This window comes from Hyaena hyaena, unplaced genomic scaffold (assembly GCF_003009895.1).
Source record: "Hyaena hyaena isolate Hyena2069 unplaced genomic scaffold, ASM300989v1 scaffold_71, whole genome shotgun sequence".
Lineage (NCBI taxonomy): Eukaryota > Metazoa > Chordata > Mammalia > Carnivora > Hyaenidae > Hyaena > Hyaena hyaena.
In genome coordinates this window covers 3,818,248-3,841,016 of record NW_024080704.1, presented here as the reverse complement: position 1 = coordinate 3,841,016, position 22,769 = coordinate 3,818,248, and the positions used below count along the sequence as shown (strand labels likewise).

The 22,769-nt window shown below is 38.0% G+C and overlaps 1 protein-coding gene across 2 annotated transcripts in view; it reads right to left on the bottom strand.

The window, feature by feature from the left end:
• BARD1 (BRCA1 associated RING domain 1) overlaps window positions 1-22,769 on the bottom strand; it is a 171,490-nt gene that overhangs the window by 55,030 nt on the left and 93,691 nt on the right. For both annotated transcript variants that reach the window (XM_039233208.1, XM_039233207.1), the window contains 2 exons: window positions 18,015-18,163; window positions 299-1,248 (listed from right to left, as the gene is read on the bottom strand). In XM_039233208.1, the coding sequence (XP_039089139.1) occupies window positions 299-1,248; window positions 18,015-18,163 (1,099 nt within the window). The remainder of the gene's footprint in view (window positions 1-298; window positions 1,249-18,014; window positions 18,164-22,769) is intronic.

Below are 22,769 nucleotides of genomic sequence, written 5' to 3'. Positions count from 1 at the left end.
ACTGGTAAAAACTGAACAAAATCATTATGGAATAGACAATTCAAAGCCACTGGCAAAGCAGAAGCTGAAATATTGAAATATTATTTTCTCTTTTAAGATTATGGTCCTCAGGCCCAAGGACCACTGCTCTGAGGTGAGGACACAATCCCTATGAATTCTACTTCTCTGGTTCAAAGGAGGTATCACATGAGTAGGTTAAATATCCTAGTAATCTCATGTCACTGTTCACAGGCACCACAGAAATTGTTTTTTATAGTTGGTCTCATTCCAAAATTGTATTTCACAGCAAGCGTCCTACCTTAATTGAAGCAATATGAAGCAAAGTCTCTCCTCTGTGATTTCTTTTCACAGCCGTAAGGCTACCAGGAGATAGCTTCATTGCTGAGGGGCTGGACATCATCCGTCTGTAACTTGGACTATTCAGTGCAGGAGGTGGTGTACCCGGTGAAAGTCTCATGAATTCATCTGATATATTACTGTTTTTCCTCCTTAATGTGTCACCAACTCTACGCTTGCTTGGAGGTGGTGAAGAGCAGCCAGGCAATGGTTTGTTTTCTGAAAGCGCCATTTGCTGCCTACTGGTACCATGAATGCTGCTGCTGCATCTCTTAGAAATGGGACTGGACCGTCTGCTGTGATGTCCACGCCGCCCACTATGACCTGATGGCAAGGGCTGCTTAGATGTAAGATGATTCGCACAGAGATTCTTCTCCGGAGTCATGTCTTCATTCCTGCTCTCCATTTCTGGAGACTCTATCTGCTCAGCCAATGGTAATGAGACTTCAGTTAAGCTTCTAGAACAATCTGATTCCGTTACAGAGTCGCTTGCTAGTAAGTCTATGTCACCATTTGTCTGAGGAGTAGCAGGGACAGACGGCTGGCTATAGAAAGACACAAGCTTCTCCTTAAGTTCCTTTTTGGAGGAAGGTTCACCATCTTTTTCTGCCTCGAAATTCCATTCTTGGTTGATTTCAGCTAAAGTTTTCTTTTTTTGTTTTTTTCCAGATCTTGTGGAAGCCTTTTTAGCCCTCTCAGGACCACCTGTTGGGGGGCTTTTAGAGATAAAGTCATACATTGAGGCCTGACGAGTGCTCTCCTCGTCTGTCAACTGAGGCTGGGTTTGCACTGTAACTTTACTTACAACATATCTGACCTTCTTACTTCGAGGACTAAACCACATTTTTATTGAATTCTTCTTATTTTCTGCGTCATTGAATGTATTTTGCCTAGATGTGTCTTCTTTCAAATCTGATAGAAAAAAGGAAAGGAAATCTGTTACATTAACTTGATCTCCCCCATCTTGAGCTCCCAAGAATTTTGCTCATAGTTCGCACTTCATTTTTGTACTTCCTCCCCCTCCTAGGCTATGAACTCCTTGAGAGGAGATATTCTCTCATTCAACAAATATTTACAGAATCCTACTTTAATTCCAGACAACATTCAGAGGCTGGAGATACAACAGAGAACAAAATTTGGAACTTCTATTCCACTGGGCAGAATACACAAATAAGTAACTAGACCATACAGCATGCTGATGGTGATAAGAGCTATGGAGAAAAGATATGTCAGATAGGTAGATAGACAGATAGGCAGGCAGACAAACAGACACACAGGCAGGCAGATATGGGATTTAATAAGCAGTAGTAAAAAAAAATTAACACTTGTCAATTGAGACTTCTGAAAACCAATCAATACAAAAATCAATAATTCATTACAATTGATAATTCATTATATCAACAAACTAAAGGAAAATAATGTGATTTTCAGATACAGAAAAATTGACAAAATCTAACATTCATTTATGATTTTATAAAAAGGTCAACTAATTAGGGATAGAAAAGGACTTCTTCAACCTGTAAAGGGCATCTATAAAAATACATACAGCTAATATCAAGCTAAATGGTAAAATACTGCAACTACCATTTTGTTCCTATTATGAAAAAGAAGGCACAAATGTCTGTTCTCATCACTTCTAGTCAACATCATACTGAAAGTCCTAGATAGCACACAAAGAAACAGATATAAAAGGCACACCGATATAAAACCATCTATTTATAATTGACCTGAATCACTATATGGAATATCTCAAAAGAAAATTTTTTAAAAATTAATGAAACTAACAAGTAACTTTAATTTAACAAGGCCTTAGAAAGAAGGTCAATATATCAAGTTGAACTTCAACTATGTTTTGATATAATATGTAACAATGAACAAATGCAAAATGAAATTTAAAACATTAGTACCATTTATAAAAGTACCAAAAAAGCCCCATAAAATATTGAACATAAATCTCACAAAATACATACAAGTTCTGAAAATTATAAACTATTTATGAAAGAAATCCATACAAATGGAAAGACATGTCACGTTCATTAGCAGTAGGACTCAATATTGTTGAGATGTTGATTCTCCCCAATAGAGCTACAGACTATAATATAATCCAATGAAAATCCTAGGATTTTTTTGTAAAAATAGACAAGCTGATTCCAAAATTTACATGAGAAAAAGCAAAGGAGCTATAATATGGAAAGGCACAAGACCTAGAATATTTAAATCAGTAATGAAGAAAAACAAAATTGGAGGACTCACACCACATGACTTTAACTCATTTCAAACAAAATGAATCTAAGGGATTGAAGATAGTCACAACTCTTTAGGTGCCATCTCATTTAATCTCAAGCTATGTAAACAAGAAATTAATGCAAATGAATGAACTTTAACTACATACTCAAATATACTCTTGAGCAGAAGCCAGATACAAAACAATACATAAAACCAGCTAAAATTCTATTAAATCAAAATACTGATTATCTGATAACTATGGGGAAAGGAGTTAGTGACTAAAAAGGGACAAGAGAGGCTTCTAGAATATTGTTTATTCTTCTAAGATATTTATATTATTGAGTGCAGTTTGTGAAAATTCATTAAGCTATACAGTTACAATGTGTATACTATAAGAATTTCTTCAACTTTTTATTAATAATCAGAAATTAGGAAAAAAAATTTTTAAAAAAATCAGAAATTAGGGGGCATCTGGCTGCCTCAGTCAGTTAAGCATCTGAACCCTTGATTTCAGCTCAGCTCATCATCTCGTGGTTCATGAGTTTGAGCCCTGCATCAGGTTCTACACTGACAGTACGGAAGCTGCTTGGGATGATTCTCTCTCTCCTCTCTCTCTGCCCCTCCCCAGCTTGCTCATTTTCTCTTTCAAAATAAATAAATAAACTTAAAATAAAATTAAAAAGAATAACAATAAATAATCAGAAATTAAAACACAAAGAATCAGTAGAGTTTAAAAAAAGAAATCAGTGTCCCTAAGTAGACAAGGTGCCACATTTTGGGGGTGAGTATTCTTGTATAAAAACTTTGGTGCGTTTGATAAGGTCATCAAGGAAGGTCTCTCTCTAAAGCTCACTTTTGAGTTGAGACCTCATAACAAATGACAAAATGTAAGCAGTCACATAAATATCTAGGAAAGGTGGTTCCCAAGTAGAAGGAAGACCAAGTGCCAAGGTCTTAAGGTAGAAATGAGTTTAGAAAGTCACTGTGGCTGGAGCTTGGAGAAGGAGCTGAAAATTAAATAAGAGAGGTAAGCAGAAGCATTCCACAAAGAGTTTAGCCACAAGCATGACTGCTGGTATTCCGCATTCCATCATCCTCTGAAGTGGGAGGGCTTAGGACTTCACCTGCAATCACTCCCTTGGTAACCTTACATATATATATGTATTATATATGTGTGTGTGTGTGTGTGTTTGAACATGAACAAAACTGAGCTCCTGATCCACATCCTCCCAAACCTGTTTCTCCTATAGCTGTCCCCATCTCAGTAAATGGCATATCATCAATCCAGTAGCTTAGGACAAAACCTTAGAATCAAACTTGCCTCTGCTAGCTCTTTCATGCCTTATATACAAAATTCAAGTTCTACAGTTACACGAGCAAAATACATCCAAAATCTGCCTACTTCTTACTGCCTCCCTTCATGCCAGCATGGTATAAGGCACCATCATCCTGCACTAGGTTAGTAATAATAAGCTCCTAAATCATCTCTCTGATTCTGGTTTTGCTTCCTCCCCCATAAGTCTATTCTCAACAGACCAGTCAGTGATCCCTTTATAGCTGGTCAAATTATGTCACTAAAACACTCCAGACTTCCACTCTGGCTCTGAATAAAAGCCAAAATCTTAGTAGCCATCTAACAGGCCAGAAACAACCTGATCTCCCACTACCTTCCTGATCTCCTGTTCTCTCCTTACTTGCCATTCCAGCCACTGGACCTCCTTGCTGTTCCTCAAACCAATAAAATGTTTTATGTAAGTCAGATGGCCTGACTATATCCGTGTTTTACAAGATCAGTCTTGACTGGAGCGAGAGAAAATAGATTGGAAGAAGGCAACTGTTATTAAGAGGCCAGAGTAGGAGTGTAAGAAGAAGATAACAGACTGGGGAGGAGGTAGGAGGGAAAAAAAGAAGTCTTTGGAAAAATATTTAGGAGATAAAATTTATAGAATGTGGTGATAAGAGTGAATATGAGAAGGCGGCAGTGACAAGGATGAGTCACGTGCTTTCGGCTTACACCACTCACCACTGAAGACACCTAGAGAAGAAGCACTGATGGAGCAGGGGGTGGGGGGTGGGGGGTGGGATGAGCTGCCAGGGGTTCTGAGTGTCCTGCATGCATCTGCAGGGTGTGCCAATACGGCCAGGCCCTAGTGACTCTGTACCCAGACCACTTCTCAGGACTGTGTTCACAGCACACATCTCTAAGGGATGGGGCAGGGTCTCCCGGTGGGAAAAAAAAGCAAGCCCATTTCAGCTTCCCACAAAAAGTCAATTCCCTAAGCTTAGAGTTCATTTCCTATATCGCAACCCACTGTGTGTGTGCAGGAATCCATGATGGGCCCTTTGCCAATTACGATCAAAGATGTAAAACTGCGAAATAAAACATCAGCAAATCAAATCCAGGAATTTCAAAGGCAATATCGTAAAATACTTGCAAATTTTAAAATGTATACACCCTTTCACAAAGCAATTTGGGTCATCTATCTTATGAAATATAGAAAATATCCACACACGTAGCTGCAAACATAAATGTGTAAGAATGTCAACTGCAGCAATATTCATAATAGCATAAATTAGGAGAAAAAAATCAGTGTTCAGCAATCTGCAATCAATTAACTGTAGATCATTGAGACTACAAGATCTTATGTGGCCACTTCAAGACACGTGTAAGTGTAGCACAATTTCATTTATGTTCTAAAATTTTATTGCATTTATGTTCAAATATTTTCATAAACACATAGAAGAACTAGAAAGCTAAACAATGAGATAGCACCTCTGTAAAAGAAAGGAATTTTCTACTTTTCAGTTGAAGGAAAATGGTAGAGGAGGACTTGCAGACTTTACACACTTCTATATAGCTTAATCCATTGTAAAAAGAATGCTCTTATATTTCTTATATAAACAGAAAACAAAACTTGTTTAAGGTTATATACCTAGTTGTTGAAACGGCTGGCATTTGAACTCACACCTGTTTTCACAGAACATTAAAACTTTTCACTAAGTATCACTACACGTGATATTGTAATTTATAGTAAGAAAATATATTTGGTCTTCATCTACAATTCCCCTGGTACAAAGAGGTCCAACAACCTTTATAATTTCCCAAGAGAACCTATAGGGGCATCTTTTATTATAAACATTTAGTCATGTTTTAAATTTCTAAAGTAGTTCAAGTGATAAAGAGGAAATAGGGGTCTTCTCTTCTTCACAATCGCTTCTTTCAATCAACCACACCTAAGCTTACATTAATGAGGTGACTTTTAGGGTCCCCCTAAGGATGGAGACTGGTTGTCAGGGAAACCAATCAAAATGAGAAAGTTAAAGCTTTCAGTCCCATCCCCAACCTTCAAGAGGGGAGAGGAGCTACAAGTTGAACTAATCACCAGCAGCCAATGATTTAGTGAATCATGCCTATGTAATGAAACCTTTTAAAAAAAGAAAACCCAAAAAGAAAGGTTTGAAAAGCTCCCAAGTTGATGAACACATGGAGGTGCTGGGAGAACAGCACACCCAGAGAGGGCAATAAAGCTACACACCTCTGCCCACACTCCTTGCCCTATGAATCTCTTCTATTTGGTTATTTCTGAGTTATATCCACTTATAGGGAACAGTAATCTGTTCCCTATGAAACATTTTCCTGACTTCTATGAGCCACTCTAGCAAATTAATCAAACTCAAGGAGGTCCTGGGAACCTCCAAGATACAGCCAGGTAGCATTTGAAGGGCAGTGGGAGGCAGTCTCGTGGGACTGAGCTCTTAGCCTCTGTTGGCTCTTAATGCTATCTCCAGGCAGGCAGTGTCAGAACAGACTGAAACCACAGAACCATAGGACACCCAGTCAGTGTCACAGAACAACTTAATATATGGAAAATCCACACATCTGGTGTCAGAGTGAAGTAGAGAAACACACAGGAAAGGTGAGCTTTTCTTTGCACTATATATATATTATGATCTCTATATGTACTGTATTTTTTTTAGACCTATGAATTTTTCCAATTAACAGCTGAGTAAGAAATAGTGAATGAGTTGTATAGTGATCTACTTTCGAATTCTGTCAGTGATCCTCCTTCAAGTTGTCTTATTTTGTTTTTGCCTTTATGCCCATTTGGTTTTCTTTAAAAAATATATTCCTGGGGCACCTGGGTGGCTCAGTTGGTTAAGCATCTGACTCTTGGTTTCAACTCAGGTCATGATTTCACAGGTTTGCAAGATCAAGCCCCACATTGAGCTCTAAGCTGACAGCAAGAAGCCTGCTTGGGATTCGCTCTCCCTCTCTCTGCCCCTCCCCTACTTGTGCTCCCCTTCTCTCTCAAAACAAATAGATGTTTTAAAAAAATATATTCCCTCAAACCTCTTTCCTCCCACCCCACACAGGGGTGGTAAAACCAACCCAGGTCAGCCCAGTACAGTGATGAGCCACAATCTATGGAGCTCAAAAAATATTGGTGAATAAATTATTTGATATCTCCTCTTAAATCTTGACAAGCATTTATATAAGAGAGGTTACATTTTAAAGGCTAGAAAAAAACGTGAGAGTTACCCAATTCTCTCACTTAAAGATGAGATATTAAAGTTAAAAGGACAGGATGGGGGGGGGTCACCCAATCCAGTACTTCTCTCCACAGGAACTGGATTACCAAGATGCTATTTCAAGTACAAGAAAGAACACAGAAAAGGCAAGGGCATTGGAAAAACCACCACCACCACCACCACCACCTAACAGGACTAACAATGCCTAACAAATAATTTCTGACTGCCTAATACTCATTCTCCCAATTGACACAGACTTAATAATCTCCTTTGACCAACAAAGGTACTTAGAATATGTTTTATTTGACCTATTTAAGGAGGGGAGGGGAGGGGGAGGAAAAGGAGGAAGTTACCATATTATTTTTTCCTGAGAAGTCACTCCTCATTCAAGATGAAGAGAACTCCTATTTAAAGACTTTTCTTACATTACAGACTCTAAAGCAAAATTTCAACAAACTTAGTTCTAACACTAAGTTACTTTAAGAAGAAAACCAATGGTATCTTATTCCTAAGAACTGGTAACATCTGCTATGTAGGAAATAAATGTGTCTGATGCTACTAAGGTGTTATATAAAATTGTCAAGTGTACTTATTCCTGAAGAGTTTGAATACTTAAGAGATACAACATAATTTCAGTTTCATTTTTCTTATTTGTTTCTGGGGATAGATTTCTTCTCAACATTCTCATGCCTTAAAATATTAATGAGAGAAAAGGAAATTACAAAATATTATTTTTAAATTTCTTTTAGGTATTTTTTATTCACACAGAACATTTTATTATCATTTAAAATTATTAACAGACCAGAGGATTAGTAAACTAAAATCTCAAATCTCTTTAGTTCAAAATTGATTTTTCTATTCCTCTTTCACCTCCTATTTTGTGAGCATAGAGCTCCTATCTTTATAAATAGATCTAAAGACAGCACTTTAAACAGGTAAGAAAAAATAAAAACAGATTTTAGAAAACAAATAATTCATACTTAGCTCTATAGAAATTTCAAAGACATGTTCTCTGCCTACCAAAGGAATTCTAACTCCATTCTATTCCAAAGAAGCCATCCCTTCCTCCTGGTGCAAATGGAAGCATTATACTGGCCAGACAGTAAGCCAACAAACCAAGCTGGAAGCCAGGAATGTATAGCTGAGTAACATCAGACTCTCTGGCTTCCTTTCTATGTCCTAGCTGAACACCACTTGGTCTACAAAGTGTTATATTAGATTAGGATCTTGGAAATAAATGCAATCAGAATGAGGTATCCATTCACACAGAAGACTTTATGTCTGATTTCTAACAAGGTCTTTTCTTTCCTCTGCAGTAACTGGTAGATCTCAAAAACAAGTCATTTCTGATAGAATTTCAAGTCTAGAAGAAAGGTCATCATGAAATGTTACCAGTATTACTTTTTTAAGACTCAGGATTACAAAGACTTAATGGTTAATCCTCTAGTAGTCTGTAAAAACTTGTATTTGATTTTCTAAAATTTCTTTTAAAGATGGATGATGACATTTTTTTTTTAATGTTTTTTTTTTTTTTTATTATTTATTTCTAGGAGAGAGAGAGAGACAGCGTGAGCAGGGGAGGGTCAGAGAGAGAGGGAGTCACAGACTGAAACAGGCTCCAGGCTCTGAGCTGGCTGTCAGCACAGAGCCCGATGCTGGGCTCGAACCCACGAACCGCGAGATCACGACCTAAGCGAAAGTCGGACGCTTAACCGACTAAGCCACCCAGGCGCCCCTGGATGATGACATTTTCAATTAAAAACAAGTCAAATGGTAGGATCCCTGGGTGGTTCAGTCGTGTAAGTGTCCAACTCTTGGTTTCAGCTAAGGTCATGATCTCAAGGTTCATGAGTTCAAGCCTGCATCAGGCTCTGTGCTGACTGTGTGGAGCTTGCTTGGGATTCCGTCTCCCTCCTCTCTCTGCCCTTCCCCTGCAGGAGCGCTGTTTATCTCTCTGTCTCAAAATAAATAAAACCTTTAAAAAATTTTTTTAAAAACAGGACAATTGCTAAAGTAAGGACTTTAAGAACTTATAAAATTTATAAAATGTAGAATTTCAGGGTGCTTGGCTGGCATGGTCAATGAAATGTGTGACTACTGATCTTGGGGTTCTCAGTTCAAGCCCTATGTTGGGTACAGAGATTACTTAAAAATAAAATAGGGAGGCAAACCATGAGAGAATCCTGAATGCTGAGAACTGAGGACTGATGGGTGTGGAGGGGAAGGGGGGTGATGGGCATGGAGGAGGGCACTTGTGAGGATGAGCACTGGGTGTTATATGGAAACCAACTTGACAATAAACTATTAAAAATAAAATAAAAAATAAAAATACTTGTGAATTAAAATAAATAAATAAATAAATAAATAAATAAAATCTTTAAAAAACAACAGACAAAACACAATTCCATACTAAGGTCTACATAGCCCTTAAATTATAAAGAAATCAATGAAAAAAGCACATATTCATGTAATTTATACATACACAATAATTTCACTAATCATCCAGTAGCAATAAATACACTCAGGAAGATTTCATTTTGACCTTTCTTCTAGACTTGAGATTGTAGCAGAAATGACTTGTTTTTGAAATTATGCATCTTATCCTAACTAAGCAAGGACCACAGCAGCAAACATGATTGTAAATTCTGCATTATACACAGCATTTCTAAGTTAAGCTTGTAAAAAGCAAAACCCCCACCCTGCTGGAACATAAATCACAATATTAAAAGCTACAACAATTTTTATGAGTGAATGCTTCTAAGCATTATAAACAGTCATATTCATTTCATGAAGAAAAATATTGGTCCTTCTTCCACACAGTAAATTTCTTAATGATGACATTTTAAAAAATTCTATCCTCTGAATATAAATATTTCTGAGAACACCACAAAATATCGAGGAACAGAGATGCACATGTTGCTAAGGAGCAGCTTAGCCAAGTTTTTTCTTAAATTTAATAATAAAACTATAGAAAAAGGAGGCAATTAGAAAATGTGATTTAGCTATCATTAATCTACATCAAAGGATTATAATGATGTACATTGTGTGCCTTTCAAATTATTCTCTATTATAGGTTTCACAACAGAAGTTGAGAAATCTCTTTGACAAACTAATCCCTTATTAAAAATCAAAGGAAAGTACTTTGCTACCATCTGTGCAACATTAACGCCTTCACCAAAGAATGATTATTTTGTAAGTTAAGAAGTATTCAGTTCTATTTTAAAAAAACAACAGCAACACAGCTATTCAAATGTTCATCTTCATCTATTATAAGAAAGTCATAACATATATGAAACACTATGTAATTCACTATAGAAAGACAAGCATCTCTCTGGAAGCCAGAAAACAGAAAAGGAAATTGTGATCCCATGAAAGCATAATCAAAGTGCTTTTTAAAAAAATTTTTTTTTTTTAACGTCAACACCAATACCAACAAATGCTTCACGGAGCCTGACCAGCACCTGCAAGGTCTGATTTAATATGATGGGAAGCAATATAAAATACAAACTTTTAAATGTAACTCCGTTAGTAGAAAAAAGATGATGTTATAAAGAATAAGGTAAAATTATCCATAAATGGTTGTCAGAAAAATTTGTGACAGACAATCTTTTCTCTTTAAAGTACACTGAACCGAGGAAAATCTGTTCAGGTATTTAGAAGCTCATTTTAAAAAGCATTAGTATAAATCAGGCTTCTTTATCTCTAGTATACCATATACCATGTCCATGATTTGACAAGTTCTTCCTTATAACCCACCTTAATCACAGTAATTATAATTTTATAGTAAATGTAACTAACAAGATTCTTTTGAAAGATAAATTATGAACTACAGGGCTTAAAAAAAAGAGAGATGTAGATACCTGACCATCCCACTTAATTCATCATCGTCAACACCCATTTAACAGAACTAGATGATTTTCAAGCTAGATCTTAGGGATCATTTAATCACTTATTTTAAGAGATGTTTCCAATTTCCTCACTATAAAGAGGATAAACCGGGGTGCCTGGATAGCTCAGTGGGTTAAGCATCCAATTCTTGATTTTGGTTCAGGTCATGATCTCACAGTTCGCGGGACTGAGTCCCATGTCAGCCTGTGCAATGACAATGCAGAGTCTGCTTGGGATTTTCTCTCGCTCCCTTTCTCTCTTTCTCTGCCCCTCCCTGCCCCACACACCTGTGTTCTCTCTCCACAAATAAATAAAGAGGATAAACCCCTGTTAGTTCTCTCTATCTAGTGACCTAGTACACCTTATACCACTTTAATTTTAGAGGTACTTGCTACATAAACTAACATAAGGTACTACATAAAATACTGAATACACTGTAAAGAAACACAGAGAAATACTCTCAAAAAAAAAAAACAAAAACAAAAAAACAAAAAAACTCCAATGCCCTTTGAGGATAGTTTGTTTTGAGGGAACCTCAGGAGGAAAAGTTGATGGAATGCCACGGAACAACAGAGCAAGCTCAGCACCGTGTAAATTATAGCTCTGGACAGAGATATATATTTCAATATGCTTACATTCTAGATTTATCATCTTCTATAAAAGAAGAAAAGGAGAATGTTACCATTATAAAATGAATCATTGAAATCAAACCTGAGAATTTGTTTTAATATTGTTTTGGGGCACCTGGGTGGCTGAGTCAGTTAAGCACCCAACTTCGGTTCAGGTCATAATCTCATGGTTTAGGAGTTCAAGACCTACATGAAGCTCTCTGCTGGCAGCACAGCAACCTGCTTCAGATCCTGTTCCGCTCTCTCTCTCTCTCTCTCTCTCTCTCTCTGCCCCTCGTGTGCACTCATGTGTAGCCCACACTCTCTCTCAAAAATAGCTAACATTAAAAAAACTTTAAAAATAAAATAAAATTGCTTTAAGTTTAGTCTCTGTGATATGAATTAAGCCTTACCACTGCCAATTTGTCTCTAATTCAACAAGTATAATGAACACCTATACACCTAACCAAAGCATTGTGCAAAATGATAAAACAGTAAACAAACTTACAGTGTGACAATCCTGCATAACCTAAGTCCTCAGTTTCCTCACCTACAAAATAAGTGATTTAGATGACCTTCCTGCTCCTAAAATTCTCATTGTATGTTATCCAAACTGTGAAATTTCAATTCATGTTAAAATCAGTAATGTTGAAGCCAGGATGGCTGAAGTCTGGTAAGACAAAAGTAGTTATTACTCACTAAAATAAGGAAAATGAACACAAAATGGCTTTCAAAAAATGAGTCACCATAATTCTCTCCTCGAATTCCCTATCTACTTTTAGATGACAAAGACAGCATTCTAAAGGCCTCTGACCCCATGCAAAAACTTGTTCTAAACCCGATAAATTTCATAAATATCCTTAGCGGTGATGAAATATGGAGACGTTTCCCAGTCATGGTCCACAAAATATGAAAACCATACTAAAGACTCAACCATCATTAAAGGCAGTAGAATTTCTGGAGAAGTCCCCTATCTAATTCTTCTTTCACCCCAAGGCCCTGTACCCATACCCCACTATATAGGTATAATTCACTGCCCATCAAGAGTTACTCTGCTCCCTTTTTATCGGCATTAAAAATTTCAAATTACTTGTTATGGCTTAAAAACTGTGTTCCTCATAAAATTCATCTATCCAAGTCCTACTCCCAGTACCTCAGGATGTAACTTCATTTAGAAACAGGGTCATTACAGATGTAATTAGTAAAAACGAATAGAGTGGGACTCTATAATGTAGTATAACTGGTGTCTTTTTTGTTTTTTTTTTCTTAGTTTATTGTCAAATTGGTTTCCATATAACACCCAGTGCTCATCCCAACAAGTGCCCTCCCCCATGCCCATCACCCCTCTTCCCCTCACCCCCACCCCCATCAGCCCTCAGTTTGTTCTCAGCATTCAAGAGTCTTTCATGGTTTGCTTCCCTCCCTCTCCCCAACTATTTTTCCCCTTCTTTTCCCCCATGGTCCTCCATTAAGTTCCTCCTAATTGACCTATATGTGCAAACATATGGTATCTGTCCTTCTCTGCCTGACTTATTTCGCTCAGCATAACACCCTCAGGTTCCATCCATGTTGTGACACATGGCCAGATTTCATTCCTTGTCATTGCCATGTAGTATTCCATTGTATAAGTGAACCACATCTTCTTGATCCATTTGTCAGTTGATGGATACTTGGGCTCTTTCCATGTTTTGGCTATTGCTGAGAGTGCTGCTATGAACATTATTGGGGTACATGTGCCCCTATGCATCAGCACTCCTGTATCCCTTGTATCTAGCAGTGCTATTGCTGGGTCATAGGGGAGTTCTACTGTTAATTTTTTGAGGAACCTCCATACTGTTTTCCAGAGGGGCTGCACCAGTTTGCATTCCCACCAACAGTGTAGGAGGGTACCCATTTCTCCACATCCTCGCCAGCATCTAGAGTCTCCAGATTTGTTCATTTTAGCCACTCTGACTGGCATGAGCTGGTATCTCAGTGTGGTTTTAATTTGTATTTCCCTGATGATGAGGGATGCTGAACATCATTTCATGGGTCTGTTGGCCATCTGGATGTCCTCTTTAGAGAAGTGTCTGTTCATGTCTTCTGCCCATTTCTTCACAGGATTATTTGTTTTTCGGGTGTGGAGTGGGTGAGTTCCTTACAGATTTTGGATACTAGCCCTTTATCTGATATATCATTTACAACTGTCTTCTCCCATTCCGTCAGTTGCCTATTAGTCTTATGGATTGTTTCCTTCCTTTGCCATGCAGAAGCTTTTCATCTTAATGAGGTCCCAATTAGTTCCTTTTTGCTCTTGATTCCCTTGCCTTTGGGGATGTGTCAAGTAAGAAATTGCTACGGTTGAGGTCAAGGAGGTTGTTTCCTGCTTTCTCCTCTAGGATTTTCATGGTTTCCTGTCTCACATTCAGGTCCCTTATCCATTCTGAGTTTATTTTTGTGTATGCTCTGAGAAAACGATCTAGTTTCATTCTTCTGCATGTTGCTGTCTCCAGTTCTCCTAGCACCATCTGTTAAAGAGGCTGTCTTTTTTCCATTGGATACTCTTTTTTTTTTTTTTTTAAATGTTTTATTTCTAGGAGAGAGAGAGAGAGACAGCGTGAGCAGGGGAGGGTCAGAGAGAGAGGGAGTCACAGGCTCTGAAACAGGCTCCAGGCTCTGAGCTGGCAGTCAGCACAGAGCCCGACGCGGGGCTCGAACCCACGAACCGCGAGATCATGACCTAAGTGAAAGTCGGACTAAGCCACCCAGGCGCCCCTCCATTGGATACTCTTCTCTGCTTTGTCAAAGACTAATAGGCCATACATTTGTGGGTCCAATTCTGAGTTCTCTATTCTATTCCATTGGTCAATGTGTGTCTGTTTTTGTGCCAATACCATACTCTCTTGATGATGACAGTTTTGTAGTAGAGGCTAAAGTCTGGGATGGTGATGCCTCCCATTTTGGTTTTCTTCTTCAATATCATTTTGGTTATTTGGGGTCTTTTGTGGTTCCATACAAATTTTAGAATAGGTTGTTCTAGTTTTGAGAAGAATGCTGGTGCAATTTTGATTGGGATTGCATTGAATGTGTAGATTGTTTTGGGTAGTCATGACATTTTAACAATATTTATTCTTCCGACCCATGAGCATGGAATGTTTTTCCATTTCTTTGTGTCTTCTTCAATTTCCTTCATAAGTTTTCTATAGTTTTCATCATACAGATCTCCTATATCTTTGGTTAGGTTTATTCTTAGGTATTTTATGGTTTTTGGTACAACTGTGAATGGGATCAGTTTCTTGATTTCTCTGTTGCTTCATTGTTGGTGTATAAAAATGCAACTGATTTCTATATGTTGATTTTGTACCTGCAACTTTGCTGAATTCATGGATCAGTTCTAGTAGGCTTCTGGGGGAGTCTGTCGGGTTTTCTGTGTAGAATATCCTGTCGTCTGCGAAAAGCGAAAGTTTTGACTTCTTCTTTGCCAATTGTGATGCCTTTTTTCCTTTTGTTGTCTAATGGCTGACGCTAGGACTTTCAGCACTATGTTAAACTTTAACAGTGGTGAGAGTGGACATCCCTGTCGTGTTCCTGATCTCAGGGGGAAAGCTCTCAGTTTTTCCCCATTGAGGATGATGTTAGCTGATAGCGTCTCATAGATGGCTTTTATGATGTTTAAGTTTGTTCCTTCTATCCCGATTTTCTCGAGTGTCTTTATTAAGAAGGGATGCTGTATTTTGTCAAATGCTTTTTCTGCATCTATCGACAGGATCATATGGTTTTTATCTTTTCTTTTAAAGAAAGGGAAATTTAACACAAACACACATGCAGGGAGAACACCATGTGAACACAAATACTGCTGTCTACAAACCAAGCAGAGAGGCCCTTCCCTCACAGACCTCACAGACATCCTTTCCTCACACACATCCTTCCCTTAGAGACATCCTTTCCTCACAGACCTCCCTCATAGACCTCCTTCCCTCACACAAACTTCCCTCACACATATCCTTTCCTCACACATCCTTCCTCACACACATCCTTCCCTCACACACATCATTCCCCTCCACACATCCTTCCCTCACACACATCATTCCCTCACACACATCCTTCCCCCACACACATCATTCCCTCCCACGCATCCCTCCCTCCCACGCATCCCTCCCTCCCACACAAACTTCCCTCCCACACATCCTTCCCTCCCACACCTCCTTCCCTCACAAACAAACTTCCCTCCCACACATCCTTCCCTCCCACACTTCCTTCCCTCACACACAAACTTCCCTCAGAGACATCCTTCCCTCCCACACAAACTTCCCTCCCACACATCCTTCCCTCACACACATCCCTTCCTCACACACAAACTTCCTTCGCAGGCATCCTTTCCTCACATACAACCTTCACTGACACACACCCCTCCCTCACACACATCCCTCCCTCACACACAACCTTCCCTCACATGCGTCCTTCCCTGACACACGATCTTCCCTCACACGCATCCTTCCCTCACACGCATCCTTCCCTCACACATGTCCTTTCCTCACAGACTCTGATGGCACCAACGATACCAACCCCTCAGTCTAGAACTCCTAGCCTCCAGAACTGTGAGGTCATAAATTTGCATTATTTAAGCCACCCAGTTTGTGGTGCTTTGTTATGGCAGCCTGACCAAGCTAATATATTACCATGCAGCAACTGGAGAAGAATCAAATCATACCATCACGACAGACAGAATTCTCAGAATAGCACCTCAAATGTCAATGCATGGCCAACGTGCTTTAAGATTCTGACAAAAGCCACCTTCAGGTAGACATGAACATTTTTCATGTTGTACACTTAAATCAAGAGTTTAAGGACATCTGGAAGCCTCAGTCTATAGTGAATGCAACTCTTGATCACAGAGTTGTAAGTCTGAGCCCCACATTGGGTGCAGAGATTACTTAAAAATACAAAATCTTTGGGGTGCCTGGGTGGCTCAGTTGGTTAAGCGTCCGACTTCAGCTCAGGTCATGATCCCACAGTTTGTGGGTTCGAGTCCCGCATCAGGCTTTGTGCTGACAACTCAGAGCCTGGAGCCTGCTTCAGATTCTGTGTTTCCCTCTCTCTCTCACCCTCCACTGCTCATGCTGTCTCTGTGTCTCTCTCTCTCAAAAAGGAATAAAAAACACTAAAAAAAAATAGAAAATCTTAAAAAAAAAAAAAAAGACTTTAATCCTCTCCTTCAACCCCCTCTAAAGATGCATGAACTCTCTTTAATCACTGGTATCTATATGGGGGGGGGGGGGAGACATATCATACACTAATCATTTTAATTAGAAAATTACATGCTATCAGACCTACCTCCGAATAAGAAGGAAAACATAATGATAATAATGAAACTTCCTTCTATGCTCTTAAAGAGATTTACTGCCCAGTATTGTCTTTTCAAAAAGGTAAATACTTTTTGAAATGTATATAAGTATATAATTACATCTGAAAATATGTAAAACTTTATCACATACCACATTATAACCTAAAAGAATAGAGTCTAATACAATGATTAGATGAGCAAAATTTTTCATAGGTAGGCTATGATTTAAATTCTTCTTAAAAATATAGACCTAGTCAAAAAGACAAAGTATTTGCCTTGTTTCTTTAATTTGTCTAAACAACTTCACCTTTAGTAGCTGACAATAACACAGGATGTCAGAAATCTAAGATCAGAAGATTTAAAAATGGAAATTCAACCATTTTATGTGAGCATTATCAATCATTCACAGCATCCTGCCAGTCAAGAAAAGGTTATCCTATAAACATAAGCTAAAATGACATGATCTGGTCAATAAAAAGACAATTCCAATATCTAATTATGAAGATTCAAAACCTTTTACTTTCTTTCCCCAGCTAATTAGTTCTCAGCAGAAAGCGCAACGGGAAGATATATAGTTAATACACAGAGTCTAAGAACAATTTGAAAAACATTAACCCCCATTTAAATAGAAAAGAAAATGAATATTAGATTTTTGCTCTTTCAAAATGTGCTCATCTAATTAATTCAGTCTAGAAAAGCCATGCACAGAAGGTTGTATTTTATCTTGTAAAAGTGTATTTAAGTGAATTTAAGGACAAAATCACTTTTCCATATATATTATACAGAAATTATTATAACTGTAAAAAGCAGGCAGTGTAGGTGGTGAAAAGTGTCTGGACTGACAATCAGAAGAAATGGGCTTGATTTCTCATTTCCAGTACTAACTACACATGTGATGTTAGGTAAGATCATTCAACCTCTTTGGACCTTGGCTTCTCTAAGTGACTTCTAAGTTATCTGTCACTTCTCAAAATAATTGTAAACACTGTAAATCTTAAAATCTGAAATATGTCATCAGAATTCCTGATAGATCTTTACATACTTTCTGTGATCAATATGAATCCATCAGATATTTATTGAAGAAAAAGAGTGATCTTTCTCACCTGACAGCTTATTGTCATGTAGCAAATTCCGAAGCTTACTACAAAGCTGGATCATGCTGTCCAACTGTCTGTTTATCTTCACATCTTGGATCCAGGCTGGGGTGTAACACACTGGACATCCGGTTCCAATACAGTCACTTACACAATTACTTTAAAAAGATTAAAAAATATATATATATATATCAATGCATTCAGCAGAATTTGAATTCCAAAAAATAAACATAGACAGAGTTTCAACAGAAGTAATGGGCAAACATATAATATCTGTTAAAATGATGTTTTTGAAAGAGTATGATACACATACATACAAAATCCATATCTAAAGTTGCTCAGGTAATTTGATATGAAGAGATTTTACTTAGTTAGACATTAATCTGAATAATTTTTTCATGCAAATATATCTATAGCTTCTAAGGGGTAAGAGTACAGAGAAGGACATAAACAAACATATTTAGTACCAAATGTATAACAGCCATGCATGTCAACCATTTCTATCCTAAATCTTAACACTATGCTTCATGGCAAATTATTGCAAAGAGATTGGGAAAGGTATTTTTTGTTTTGTTTGCAGACAAGTGTCTAAAGGCTTTAAAGTAGTTTCTGAGAAAAGATATTTGATTCTTTCAGACATTTTTATAACCTGTAGACTCAATTAAATTATCTCATGTTATCTGTCTAGAAGTTAAAGTCTCACAGGGGGATTTTCTTAACTATAGGGATTACAAACCCTTTGCAAATCTGAAGATATACCTAAGCTTTTGTAAAAAAGAAAAAAAGGGGGTCACAATTCACCTCCAAATCTTATCTGTGGATTCAGAAATAAGAAACCTAACACTCCACTCTTTCCTTAGCTCCAAGACTGGGTAACCTAACCGATAAAAGCCACATCTCCCCCAAATACCACATTCCTTTTCACGTGACCCACTCATTTGTAGGCACAAAGGATTCTTATAATATGAGCTCCTTCCAGAAAAAGCCTGTGGTGGTTCTATTCTTTGTATTCTAGATTCTGGCATCATTTCTGATGCAAAGTAACTCAATAAATGTTATAAAACAAATCTGTAATCTATGCTGAGGCTAAGATAGAGCCTCCAGATCACTGGATTCAATAAATGTCAAATTTCTTTAGCAAAGAAAGGAAATTCTTTGAGTTTCTTTGCTTGTAGTTAAGAACCCTTAACTTAAAACTCCAACATAGAAAATAGGGAAACTGATCGTACAGGAGGATGAAATCATCAAATGTTATGTAATATTTAAGTACTTGAGGAACACCAGTGACAAGAGTCACAATTCACTCCTCAAGAATCATTACCTTATTTTCAGATAAAGAAAATGAGATCCAATTAGGTGAGACACTTACCCAGCACCACACCGGTACTCAGTCTATTTTATGCATTCTATAATGTTCATCTTGTAATTGTTCTCAAATTATTTTGTAAACATTAATCTAGAATTCTGGGGAAAGATGTCATTTCTCAATAGATCTGTATAACTCAGTAAGCCAGTATTTTCCAAATGATCAATGGATTAGGTCATAAAATCATGCTGGGTGAAAGATCCATTCACAGCATAGGATAATTCAATGAATTTAGTGGAACAGAATACAAAAAGTTCATTGGAATCCTTTTAGAGTCCACACTGTTACAAATCTAAAGAAACCAGCACTTTCTAAGTAATGGTGTAGTATCAAAGAAGAATATCCATAATTATCTAAAAAGACTATTTAAAAATCCTTTTTTCCAACTATGCATATGTATAATACAAGATATTCCTCACATACTGCAATCAAAACAACAGATCACAACAGAATGATTACATAAGCAGATACGAGAATCTACAGTCTTCTGTTCAGCAAAACAATAAAGAGATTTGCACAAATATAACACAGTATCAGTCTCCTCATTAGTTTTTCTTTGGCTTATAAAATGGTTATTTTTTTCTTAAAATAGTGTTGCTTATATACTATGTAATGAATTTATTATTGTTATTTTTAAGTGAATAGTATTTTTTAAATATCTCAATTTTACATGTTAAATACACACATACAAGCAAAACTGCTTTGGGATCCTCAATTTTTAAAGGTCAAAAAGTCTGCATATGTCTGCCCTATATTTTAAATGATTTCTATCTTAAAGAGAATACATGGACTCCTTTTATAAGAATTGGCATGAAAGTATCCTGTATCTACCACAACACTGTCAGTGACATAAAAATCTGTGCCCCTTCCACCAGTACCCCTCCACTTCGATGCTTCAACTAGACTGGTATATATCAAACCACCTTTTCAAACTGCATGGTATTTATGGGGTGCCTGGTTAAGCGTCCAACTTCGGCTCAGGTCATGATCTCACGGTTTCACGAGTTTGAGACCCACGTTGGGCTCTGTGCGGACAGCTCAGAGCCTGGAGCCTGCTTCGGATTCTGTGTTTCCCTCTCTCTCTGCTCCTCTCACACTCACACACTGTTTCTCTCTCTCAAAAATAAACATTAAAAAAATTTTTTTAACTGCAAAAGGGCGCCTGGGTGGCTGAGTCAGTTAAGTGTCCAATTTCAGCTCAAGTCATGATCTCACGGTTCACAAGTTCAAGTCCTGCATTGGGTTCTGTGCTGACAGCTCAGAGCCTGGAGCCTGCTTCAGATTCTGTATTTCCCTCTCTCTCTGCTCCTCCCCCACTCATGCTCTCTCTCTCAAAAATAAATAAACATTAAAAAAAATCTTCATGGTATTTACAACATTGCTCAGCAGTTTGACACAGCTTCAAATCTGCAAAGAATACAGTTACCCAATTCTTGGCATAACATAATCAAAATGAACCAAAACTGCACTGAATGTATTCTTTCCTATGTTCATGTCATATAACAGATGACCATTTTCTCTTTTGAGATGTTCTCATGTGTATCTTGATTTTTTGTTGTCCATTTTAAATCACAAACCCTTTTAGAACCCACTTAAAGATACAGATCTCTACCAATCACATACATACTTACACACACACACACACACACACACACACACACACACTTTACATACAATTTCATCGTGTTTGTTCTGTTCCAGCAGCTTTGTCACTGTTCTATTACATACAGCGAGTACATGAGCTGAAACAAAATAAATCTGCTTACTACTGAGTAAGGACAGGAAGTGGACATATTTCATAAGGGGATCACGAGAGGTCTTTTGGAGGTGGTGGTATATGACCTGAAATGTAACTGATGAAAAGTTGGCCTCACAAAAATTTGGTAGTACATTCTAGGAGGAGGAAATAGCAAAAGTTCTGAGGCAGGAATGAGTTTGGTGTGTTTAATGAACTAAAAGGAGAAGGCAGCTAGACAGTGTGAGCTAGCAGGAAGTGTGGCTGGAGAGACAGGCAGGAAGCGGGTCCTATACAAGGTCTTCCAGACCTTATAGTGAAGCGTTTGGATTTTATTCCAACTGCAAAAGACGCCACTAGAGGACTTTAAGGAGGGTAATGATATGGATGTGATTTACATTTTTCAAAGATCACTATGAAGAAATGTAGAAAATGGGGAAGGGGTGCAGTTATGAACTTACACCAGTCTGAGAGATACGATGGTGGCTTGGATCAAATAAACCCTAGTAAATATAGAGAAGAGTGGGAAAATTCAAGATTCAAGGTACATTGTGAGGTGGAACTGACAGAGCTTAATGACGTGACAAGGAAGAAAAGAGCAGTTGGGTATTACTTGTGGGTTTTGCCTTGAGCAGCTGTGTGATCGACAGTCCGCTCTACTGCCATGAAGATGCCCGAGATGGTCACAGAAGACGGGAGGATGACTGACAGACGTGCTCTGCCCATGTGAAGTCCTGATCATCCTCCAAACAGAGAGATCAGGTGGGCAACATGTACTTTCCCTATCCCACCTTCCAGCTGGATATGCCCCATATATCAAACTCAAGTTCCCAGAAGGAAAACGGGGACCCCAGGCATAGTTGCTTCCCACACATTGGCCCACAGCAGCCACACAGCAAGTTCTTTTCATGTGTGCTTAAACTTCATGCTGAAGTCGTTCATGTCAGATAGTCACACAGTCATCACTGAAGTCATTAAAAAACTGACTCAAAGGAGGCTATCTGGACCTTGTCTCACACACAGTTAAACCAAGACATTCAGCTCTTTAATTGATTTCTCCAGAATAAGAAATAGAATGAGATGAAGATCTAGTATTCTAATCTATATGCCAGGCTTTCATACTATAACACGGACATAATTCCATAGTAACTGTTACGGCTTGAACTGTGTCCCCCAAAAAGATGTTGAAGTCTTAACCCCCAGTAGCTAAGATGTGATCTTATTTGGAAACAGGGTCTTTCGCAAGATCAAATTAACATGAGATCACTGAGGTGAGCCTCACTCCAAGAGAGCTAGCATTCTTACAAAGAGGTTTGGACACAGAGACAAACATGAACATAGACAGAACACCGTGTGAACATGAAGGTTAAAATCAGTGATAGACCTACAATCCAAGGAAGGACAAAGAGTGCCAGAAGACAAAGGTTCTCTACCTACCAGAAGGTAGGACAGTCATGGAAAAGGATTTTCCTCACAGCCCTCAGAAGCAACCACCCTGCTGACACCTTGCTCTTGGACTTCTAGCCTCCAGAACTGTTAGACAATACATTTCTGTCATCCTAAACCACTCAGTCTTTGATACTTCGTTACGGGAGCCCCAGAAAATTAATCCAATAACTGTAAAAGCAAGATTTTCGAAGATCTAGACTCAAAACTAACCAGA